The sequence below is a fragment of the Lepidothrix coronata genome, unplaced genomic scaffold (genome assembly GCF_001604755.1).
Source record: "Lepidothrix coronata isolate B3197 unplaced genomic scaffold, Lepidothrix_coronata-1.0 Scaffold100, whole genome shotgun sequence".
Taxonomy (NCBI): Eukaryota; Metazoa; Chordata; class Aves; order Passeriformes; family Pipridae; genus Lepidothrix; species Lepidothrix coronata.
This window is the reverse complement of record NW_016690280.1, coordinates 194,973-205,667: the sequence shown is the minus strand read 5'-3', so window position 1 is coordinate 205,667 and position 10,695 is coordinate 194,973. Positions and strand designations below refer to the sequence as shown.

Sequence of the window (10,695 nt, the reverse complement as noted above, 5' to 3'; positions counted from 1 at the left end):
ATAATGGATTATATATATGTTGCAAGGGGCAAAACAGAATGGAGCAAGAATTCAAACTCTAATATAGTGTCCTTGATCTGGAATGGTATTTTTCATATACTTAAAAAATGGATTTGAAAAGGGAACTGAAAGTAATCCAGAAATGGTGTTTACCAGGGACTTTATGTGTCTGTTTATTGAGCTTTCTTCGCAACCCGCCCTGGAGTACAGACTCCTAATCTTTATGATATGCTTACCCTTCACAGACTTGAGAAGTAGATCCACACAAACCTCATTAAGTTCAACAAGTCCAAGTGCAAGATGCCACACCTGGTTTGGGACAGCCCTCAATATCAACACAGAGTGGGGGATGAATGGATTGAGAGCAGCCCTGCAGAAAAGGACTTGGGGATATGGGTAGATGGAAAATCGGACATGAGTAGGTAATGGGCACTTGCAGCCCAGAAAACCATCTTGCAGCCTGGGCTGCATAAAAAGCAACATGGCCAGCAGGCTGAGAGGTGATTCTCCTCCTCCAGCCCACACCACCTCCCCACCTGGAGTTCAGCATCCAGCTCTGGGGTGCCCAGTACATGATAGACATGGACCTGTTCAAGCAGGTCCAGAGGAGGCCATGAAAAGGAGGGGGCTGGAACACCTCTTCTACAAGGAAAGGCTGAGACAGTAGACTTGGAGAGAAGAAGGCTCTGTGGAGACCCTGTTGTATGTCTTCTTTCAATATATAAAGGAGGATGATAAGGGCAGATACACCAGGGCCTGTGGTGACAGGACATGGGGCAATGGCTTTAAACTAAAAGAACGTATGTTTCGATTACATATTAGGAAAAACTTCTTCCCTGTGAGGGTGGTGAGGCCCTGGCACAGGTTGCCCAGAGAAGCTGGGGCTGCCCCATCCCTGGAAATGTCCAAGGCCAGGTTGGATGGAGCTTAGAGCAACCTGGGCTAGTGGAAGGTGTCCCTGCCCATGGCAGGTGTGGAACAAGATCGTCTTTAAGGTCCCTTCCAACAGAAACCATTCTGTGATTGCAGGCCCAAAGAGGAGCTCCAGAAGGTGGGGTGGGCAGACATCCTGTGTCAGGTCATCCCTGCAGTCAGAAACCAAACCCTGCACAAGTTCTGACAGAACTCAGACCTTTGTTTTAAACTACTGAGCTGGAACATGAGCCTGGCTGTTACTCACAATGCATACATGGCAGAAGCAATGGTGAGAACCACATCTGCAGAGCTCAGTGCGAACTGATGCGGGGAAAGTGGGGGGCAAGTACGTTGGGAGGCTTCCAGAGACTGCTATTCTGGGTTAAGGCTGTTCCATTCCTCTTGTCTGAAAGCCTTCTGTTTCCCAAAGGTAGATCTGTAGTGGGACGTGCCTGGATATGGAATAAGATTAATAATATGGGAAGGAAAGATTCCATTTATGCCAAGTTAATGTTCAGCAACAGGGGCAGGAGCAGAGCCAGAGAAGGCCAAGAAGTAGCAGCTCCAGAATGCTCAGAGGAGGCCAAAGGCATGCTGCTGTGTTCAGAGCTGTCTTGATGCATCTTCCCTTCAGCCACCTAGGAAATGAAAAGGAGGGATGAGTCCCAGTTAGACACATTTACGCTCAAACTTCTGACTGCAGAGCCTCCAGTTCTGAGCCCTAATGTGAGACCATTGAAACTCCTGTGGCCAGGCATGTGGCTTCCTATTTCTGCTTGTCTGTGAAAGGAACAGCTTAAGGTAGAGTGGTTCAGTGTTCCACATGCACGTGGCATCCCTCGCTTTGATGTCCAAAGTCACACATTTCCAGATCCAAAGTTTTTCAACTACTGTCTCTAGGCTACTTGACTCACTGCTTTGTGAAGGCAACAAAGCAATGCATACCTGGGACATTTCTGAAGCAAGAGATGTGCTGGCACTGTCTCCTTGGAAGCTTAGGGAAGATGAATAAGGTAAGTCTTCCTGTCTTTCTAGAGCTGTCTGCTTCAGGTGCATTTGAGACCAAATGGCATTTTCTGCAAACAGAAGTAAAGCAAGAGTCTTATTGTGCTTTTCTTGTGCAGTCTTGGAGTCTAGTGAACAGAAATCTAGGGAAGCTATTTTAGGAAATGCACTCACAGGCTGTGTGGCCTTGATTTAGAAAATATATATTCTCTGTTCAGTGAATGGCCTGTCAGTTTGTGGGTTTGCTTGTGAGGTTGAGCAGACTGCAAAAATGTCTGCACTGTACTTGAGAACTTTTGGGTCCTTCTGTGACTTTCCCAACTGTGTATTTTGTAAGGGGCTGATTTTTAGTGTCTCAGGTGGGATGTTTAGGTTGTAGATGTATCTACAGTGCTGGATGTAAGGCTCTTCTATACTGCAGGAGTTAGGTTTAGATATTAATCATTTACATAATGATGCTTGTTTCTTTTATATCCTTTGGAAGCTTTTACAAACATTAAATATTTAAATCTCATTAAGACATGTTGCTAAAATGCTAGGGAGATAAAAAAATACAGTTGCATGTAACAGGATTTTTTTTGTAACTGCTATGCTGCTGAATCTAATTACAGGCTGCCTCAGGAGCTACTTATGTTTATCAAGTAAGTGAGGGCCAAAGGAGAGTAGAGGAACGAGGACAGGAGGGGAATCCCAACCCATAATCCTCACAGACGTGGTTACTCAGCAACCTATGGACACAGCACATCTGACCTCCCCTTGTGAAGTTTTTGCAGTGCCCTTCATTTGCATGGTGTTTGGAAATAGCTTCATGGTGTTTGAGATGAACAGAAGTGTTTCCAAAAGATACAGAAACACTTCTGAGAGCAGAGCCAGGCTGGTCCCACAGGTTGCAGAGGAGATTATGGAGACATTGCAGAAGAAGACAGAACTAAACACAAGAGCAGTGTGAAGTAGGATCTTGAAACCACAGGACTTGAATTCCCCCATGCTGAGCTGTTTCTCTGTGATGTGATTGATGCTTACCAAGGCATTTGTTGCTCTCAAACATGCCGAGTATCTGGTCGCACTTCTCCTTCTGGTTGCCGCTGCTCTCACAGGTACACCACAGGGAGACCTCCACACTGGAGTTACTGACATAGTTGGGTGTCATGGGTGTGCCTGTCCCAAACCCCCAGATGAAAGAAACATCAGGAATCATGTTATACTAAAGGGAATGCTGCCCTGGAGGCAGAAGTCTTCCACTGTGATAAGTGTGTTACCCAGGCCAGGTCAGGACTCCCAGCCAGGTGACCCGGGCCTGATGAACCAACCTGAAGTCTGCTGGCCCGCGAGAAAGTGTGGAGATTGCTACCCCTGACTCAGGCACTCTGATGGTGAGAGGTACTGGGAACTGAAGCTGGTGGATGCATTAGACTGAAGGATGGGAAGCACCTGCAGGGGCTCAGCTGTGGTACTGCCATATGGCAGCAAAAGGTGCCCCTGCTCCTTGTGTAGCTGGTAACACTGTGTGGCCAGGTGCCTTTTGCCAAGCAAATACTGCACACCGTAGTGTGCCATTCAGCCAGTGTTCATTTAGCACAAAACCAGCAGAGGCATCTGGGAAAATGGAAGGCATAGTCTATATTTACAGCTTCTGAGATGCTGCTGCTCTTTACAGCTCCTCTCTTGAGCCACTCTGAAAACGTTGTTGGCAGTAAATAACTCAAACCAAAGACGACCTCCCTTCAAACAGCTGGTAGTGCCATGTTCTGGCTGGCCCTGAGAACACATTGTGCACGATACTAACCAACCATCAGGCGTATAAAAGTTGGGCAGTGATGGAATGCAGTGTGTAATCCCTGCTGTGATGGGATGTAACTCCTGCATCAGGAATGACTTAGTTCACACGAGCCCAGAGAGCCCCATTGATGAGGCCCTTAGAGCACTTTGCACCGGCCGATGATGCAAACAGGTGTTGAGAAATCTCAGGGAAGTGCTCCTGATTTGGTAACAGAGGATGGGGCAAAGTACAGCAATAAATGCCAGGGAAGAGCTCTCTTTGGGCTGCATTTACCTCAGAGGCAAGGGAGAGCACTGGCATCAATCAGTACAGCATATTCACTGGTACACTGAGCACCACGTCCTGCAGGAGAGCAGGATGGTCCTTTACAGCATCAGAGTGTGCCTGCAAGTTCGTGGCCTGAAAGCATCCACCCTGTATGCTCCTGTGGATATCACTTACCAATCATCCCCATGTAAGCCTGCAGGCATGCAGCATGGTTGTGCAGAGAGCAGCCATCTGGAGACGTGTCTGCAGGTTGACAGTTTTGTTGGAAGTCAGCCAGTCGGGATCTGTAGGAAGGAAAATGAGACCATCAGTGTCTACGTTGTTTTCCTCTCTTGGCCAACATCCGCTGCTGCCGGACCTACTTGCAGAAAGGGTCCTCCAAGCATAAGTCCAGCAGCCAGAGGCAACTGGGTTTGGTGTTAGACTGGAAGGAACAATCAGGAACAATAGTTTTCCGGCGCCTTTCTCCACAAAATTCATCCTGACACGGACAGAAGAGGATCCTCTTGGTGAAATCCTCAGGGACTTTCTCAAAGAAATTCCTCAGCCCCCTGAGGCACTTGCGCCGGTCACAGACGTCCTCACTCCCCGCCGCCCTGGTGCAGATGGAGGCGTAGTCTGTGCGCAGACGAACACACTTCTTGCTCAGATTACAGACATGACTTTCTTTCAGGCACGGGTTTGTTGCATCTCCCGCTAACTGTGAGCCTATAAAGCCATAAAAAATGTAGAAACCATGAACAAAGCCCCAAGAAGAGATTCTGTGCAGAAGCAGGAATAGCCCTTTTTTGATGGCCAGATTTGGAACATCAAAAAGAACAAATCAGTCCTTCTATGTGCCTGCAGTATGACACTGTAGTTATATTAGTTACAGAAGAAGATTTTTTTTATTAGTTCGTGGTAGGGTGCTTGTTTCAGAAAATTGATCATTGTGGGTTATTCCCAGTTTTATGGGCCTGGATCTGTGGCTGTATTTACACTTGATAGTGGGGACAAATTTTGGCAAGTATCCAGAGCAGGTATTCCTCTGATTAAAGGGGCCATTACCCCAAACTGTTCCTAATAACCTTCAGCCTCTGAAAAGGTAAGAGAGGGCAGCATTATATCATGTAACCATTACAATTTTTACCTGATACCAGAGCTGCCAGTTTATTATAATCTGTCTTCCAGTGTTCTTCATTTGCTGGGTTCTCATAGGGAGAGGTCTCCAAATTGAAATAACCTAGGCAAGATACAAGATATTTCATGCAGTGGAAGAAATGCTTTGTGACCAGTTTGCTCATTTATTTGTTTGTTTGTTTTTTCTTAAATGGGTATTTTTCTTATTTATGCCTAGCTCTCTCCTCAGGCTGGAGTTCAGAGGTGCTCTGTCTTGCTCAGATCCAAATGCCAAGAATGGTTCTGCTGGAAATGCAAAGGTACTAGTGTGTAAACCCAGCATTACATTTTGTCTGGCTGGAATTTGGTCTAAGTCATCTGGCATTTCCAGCCTCAGTACGAGTGAGGAGCTGAGCAGCACAGACAGGCTTTAGTGAGAGGTCAAGTAGGAGCATCCCACTAAAAAAAACAGCAGCACATTCAGGGATGCCATGACACTGTGTGTCATAATCACAAGTGCCTTTCAGTGATGGACAGATAGGATCATTTTGAGGCATTTTTTACAGTGCTAAATCTAACTGCCTCAGAGTAGCTGCCTTTGTATCTTAGAGTCCCTGGTGTATTTGAAGGGCTGGTCCCAGACCAGACCAGTTTTCCCTGCTTATCAAACACAGCAGTAAATTCTCTTTACTAGATGTCGTTCCAAAGCAATACCTGCAGAGTTGGGAAGTGGCCTTTCACAGCTGTTTTCAGATGGGGGGCAGGGGTAAGCCTTGCTAGTACCTTGTAAATTCCTATTATTTCATCTCACCATCTGTCATGCTGGAGTGAACGGTCCAGAAGACACGTAAGCAGTGCTCCTGTCTCTTCATGCGCCGGTGACACTTGCAGTGCAGCAAAGAGCTGTTCCCAAGGTCCAGCTCTGCATTCAGACATCTGACCCTGCTATCGTGATCCAGTGGAAGGAGGCGAGTCTTGGCCAGGGCACAGTTTTCCAGGATCCTGTACGTGGCATTGCAGGTGGAGTCCGAGAGGCACAGCCGCTCTGCCACGACACAGTCACTCCTGGGCAGAGCCAGGAGGTCTCCTGGTCGAGTGGAGAAAAGATTGTTAGGACCCCAGTCAGGATGAATGCCACACAAGCACCTTGTCACTGTTCTGCAGGGATCCTGTCTGAAGCAAGGACTCCATGTGAGAGGCAGAACTCGTTGGGGTCTTTCACATGGAGTAGCAAGGAACAAGAGCTTTCTCCACTCAGAAACAAAAGGATGAGTATTTATGAAAGAGGCAACAAAAGGCCAAATAAAATTCTCAAAAATAATTTTGTTTAATAAAACCTTTTTTTTGTCACCCTTAACTCTTTCAACTTGGCTCTGTATTTTATGGAGCAGTAAATCCCCGTGAAACCTCGGGGTTGCTGAGGCCTGCTTTGAAGGAGCTCTTCTATCTGAGCAGTGAAAACCGCAGTGCAATAAGCACATAGTAACACCATACTGTGTGCTGTGAGTCAGTGCTGCTGCAATTACTGAAGTATATGCTGGTCATTAAGAGATGTACCGAGAAAGCCATTTATAGGGTGTAAAAACAACCACTTTACTGAGCTTGAAAATATAAGGACGTGTATTTTTTGCATAATAAAACGAATCCTTAACATGAGATGCAAGTAGCTTCATCTAGAAGTGCTGATATGCAGTCATTTTAAGTATTTAAAACACAGTCCCTGAAATCCCTGCCAAAAATGCAGATGAAGGCTTAGCCTGCCAGCTTTCACCTGTTGGCTGATTGTAAACCCTTGCCTATATCTCTGTGTGTACATATATTTGTGTGACACATGCATTGATTATATATATATACAGACACGTGCTACCTTATGTAGAATTATTAAATAATCTTAGATTAAACAACATAATCTTTAAAACTAGTTTTTTTCTCAGCTTTTAATTTTTTTTTATGGACTGTTGTCTCCTAAGGGGTGATACCTAACACTGCCATCCAGAGGGACCTGGAAAAACTTGGCAAGTGGGCCCACGAAAATCTCATGAAGTTCAACAAGTCCAAGTGCAGGTGCTGCACATGGTCAGGGCAATCCTGGACATGAATCTGGACTGGAAGATGAACACATTGAGAGCAGCCCCACAGAGAAGGACTTGGGGGTTCTTGTGGATGAGCTGGCCATGTGCATTTGCAGCCCAGAAAGCCAAACACATCCTGGGCTGCATCAAAATCAGACTGGCCAGCAAGTTGAGGGAAGAGATTCTGCCCCTCTGCTCTGCCCTCCTGAGATCTCACCTGCAGTGCTGCATCCAACTCTGGGGCCCTCAGCACAAGAAAGCTGTGGACACAAAGATGCTCCAAGGGCTGGAGCCCCTCTGCTCTAAAGACGGGCTCGGAGAGCAGGGGGTGTTTAGCCTAGAGACGAGAAGGTTCTGAGGAGACCTTAGAGCCCCTTCCAGTGCCTAAGGGGTACTTCTAAAAAAAGAGGGAAAGCAACTTTTTATACAGGCAGATGGTGATAAGACAAGGGAGAACAATTTTAAAATAGAGATTTAGATTAGACGTTAGGAAGAAGTTCTTTATTCAGAAGGTGGCGAGGCCCTGGCACAGGTTGCCCAGAGAAGCTGTGGCTGCCCCATCCCTGGAAGTGTTCCAGGCCAGGTTGGATGGGGCTTGGAACAACACAGTCTAGTGGAAGGGGTCCCTGCCCATGGCAGGGGGTGAAAAGAGATGAGCTTTAAGCTCCCTTCCAATCCAAGTCTTTCTATGATCCTATGATTATGTTGTCACAGGTAGGTGAATTCAGTCTGAAATCTTCCTTCATTTCTGCAGTTTATTAACCTATGTTTACAGTACAAGTACAATGAAGTCTTGGAGCAAGACAGTTTGCTAAAACATTATATATAACCTAGTATGTTTCCTCCCTTCAGGTCAATATTGCTTGGCTGGTTTTAAGAAATGACTGTGCTGAGCCTTACATCTCCCTTTAATGTTCTTTGGGTACATCATCTTACCCATCATTCTTTGTTCAGCAGGTGCAGTAGTACTATTTCAGTCTGCCTTCACTACAGATTAGGAAAAAATCTTGGTAAGCTCATATTGCCTGATGTACCATCTTCACCATCTACCTTGTTTTCCACTCCCTTCCCTTTTGCTGGCTTCATCAGTTTATTTGCTGTAGGCAGTAGTCTGCATAATTCTATACCAGTCTGCTTCTCAAACTTTCTACTTTTCCTACAGTCCAGTAATGCTGTATAGGTACCTTTGTCTCATCTGTACAAATCTCTTTATTTTTCTATCAGCTTACTGTACTTTGTAGTTCATCTGGCTCTTACATAGAGACTCAATGACTTTTTAAGCTCCCTGAAAAGTCTCTTGTCAGAAATGCTTTGTACCCAGCACAGTGGGTTCAGGTGAAGCTGCTTTAAACCTCAAACTTAAAACGGACATCATACAATAGCTGTGCATTGTTGTGAACCCTGAAACTTGACAAGTTATTTCAATTTTTTAAATGAAAGTATTCCAGATAACAATGTGAAAGAATAAGAAAGCTAATTCTTTCCCAGACCTATGGTCTAGGTTGCAGAACATGTTAAAGACCCCATGGGTATGGGAATCCCTTCCATAGTTAAAAAAAGGTAAAAGGTAACAACCAATTAACAGATTATTATTTATACCTTAGAAGAAATGGATAGATAATATAATATATCTTTTTTCTCCCTTTTCACTCAATGGCCTGTCATATAGATATGTATATCCAGTTGCCTGTGGTGCACTGTGGTATTGAAAGAGAGGACGATTACAGAAGAGAAACCTTTCTGTAAACAGTTAGCAAAGAAGAATTGGCATTTGAACATGGAAAACCGGGGGGAAATCTATCATAACCATGTGGCTGACAGTGCTACTGAGGTCTAAGTGCAACAGCCCATTTTTTAAGTCATTGTGATATTCAGCAGCTGCAGCTTTTCCTGAGTGTAAAGTGCTGACATCCCATAGCCAGGGTCTAGGAATGCTTCAGAGCCGTTTGTAGTTTCTATGTTCCCAGTCACATCAGCCACGAAGGCTGCACAAGAGATTAACTGGAAAGAGGAATCATTTCAATCCTCATCTCTCGTGATTTGGCAGTAATAGGAGTCAGAGTGGAAACATCAGATGCATCTCTGCAGGAGCTCCTTAGATTGGTCTCAGCAGACCGAGCCTCTCCTCAGAAAACTATGGGCTCGGAGCACTCCAGAGAGGGAATGCATGGGGGGTAGGTATCAAAAACTGCTCTAGGAGAAGCCAGCGAGAGCGCGCCGCAGCCAGGACCCGCTAAGGAGCATCCTCGCATTGTACCCGTCCGGCCGCGGTCTGGGATCGGCTCCGGCATCTCCCCTCGCTCCTCGGGGATCGACTCCAGCATCGCCCCTCGCTCCTCATCCCTCGCCCCCAGGAAAGACCTTCCTCCCCGCCCCCTCCCCCGAGCGTCCCTCTAGTTTGGCCACAGTCACACTGGCGGGTCCCCGCTCCTGGAGAGCAGCAGCCGCCTTTCCCGGTTGGAAACGCGAATTCCGACGCGCCGCCTGCGCCCGGAGCAGCCGGGGGAGCACCGTGGGGAGCACCGTGCATAACACCGCGGGGACCACCCTGGGAAGCTCCGGCATAACACCGCGGGGACCACCCTGGGAAGCTCCGGCATAACACCGCGGGAGCACCGGGGGGAGCGCCGGTCACCCGAACGGTCCCGACCCCGGCGCCGCCCGCAGCCGCCCCGCAGAGGGATCTGTCCGCCCGCCGGGAGAGGGACGGGGACGCGCCGCCTGCCCTGCCCTGCCCTGCCCGCCCCGAGCCCCGTTACCGGCTCTGGAGAGCAGCAGCCCCAGCAGCAGCGCCGGCCCCATGCCCGCCGTCGGTGTCTCCGAGCGCCGGGGCCGCCGCTCACCCCCGGCCCCGCCTCGGCTCTGCCGGGCCCGGCCCGCCCCGTCGAGGTGCGGGCGGCGAGTACCGCCCCCGGCCCGGCCCTGCCCACCCCGGGGGAGCCGCGGGGCCGGGCCGGGCTGGGCTGGGCGGCTCGAAAAGGAGCGTTTGTTTATCGGTTCTTAGCGCATCCCGGTACCGAGGGCAGAGCCGTGACTGCGCACCTTCGGGGGCGTACCTGGGCAAAGGACAGTTAAGTGTCAAGCAGAAGGAGTGTTCTTGGAGGCGAGAGATGCTGACTGGCTTTTGACTCGATTCCCCTGGTGCTTCTTGGCTTTGTTGTGAAGGGTGTTGTTTCAGTTTCTTACCTGTTGCTGGCTCCGCCTCGGTGGAGCTGCCTGTGTGCACCCAGGCATTTCCGAGAGCCCACCCGGCATTTAGGCAGCTCTGCTTCTTTTGAACAGATCCTTCCTTTTAGTTTGCATCCTAAGATCGCGTTAACCAGTGCGAAAAAGTCACGGTCCAACATACGCACGTCAAACATTAGTAGATGAAAATGAGGCCAACCTTTTGTGGGTCGATTGTTTGCGGGAGTAGAGAGACCTACCCCTTCTCCCCGCAAAGCCCGACAGAAAGGGAAATAACTGTGCAAACACATTAAGTATTCACAATCCAATTCAGTGGTGCCCTCCTCATCCCCAGTTTTGAAAAAGGTTAGTCCTCCTGCTTACTGCTTACAG

The 10,695-nt window shown here is 48.0% G+C and overlaps 1 protein-coding gene across 1 annotated transcript; it reads right to left on the bottom strand.

Annotated features, from left to right (window-relative positions):
- Window positions 1-954: 954 nt before the first annotated feature.
- Window positions 955-9,996, bottom strand: GFRA3 (GDNF family receptor alpha 3). The gene is made up of 8 exons (XM_017822880.1): window positions 9,897-9,996; window positions 5,877-6,152; window positions 5,097-5,189; window positions 4,330-4,675; window positions 4,142-4,251; window positions 2,944-3,078; window positions 1,861-1,991; window positions 955-1,553 (listed from the first exon to the last, which is right to left on the bottom strand). Exons 1-8 carry the CDS (start codon window positions 9,937-9,939, stop codon window positions 1,413-1,415), a joined length of 1,275 nt encoding a protein of 424 aa, XP_017678369.1. The 5' UTR covers window positions 9,940-9,996; the 3' UTR covers window positions 955-1,412.
- Between the last annotated feature and the right edge of the window lie 699 nt (window positions 9,997-10,695).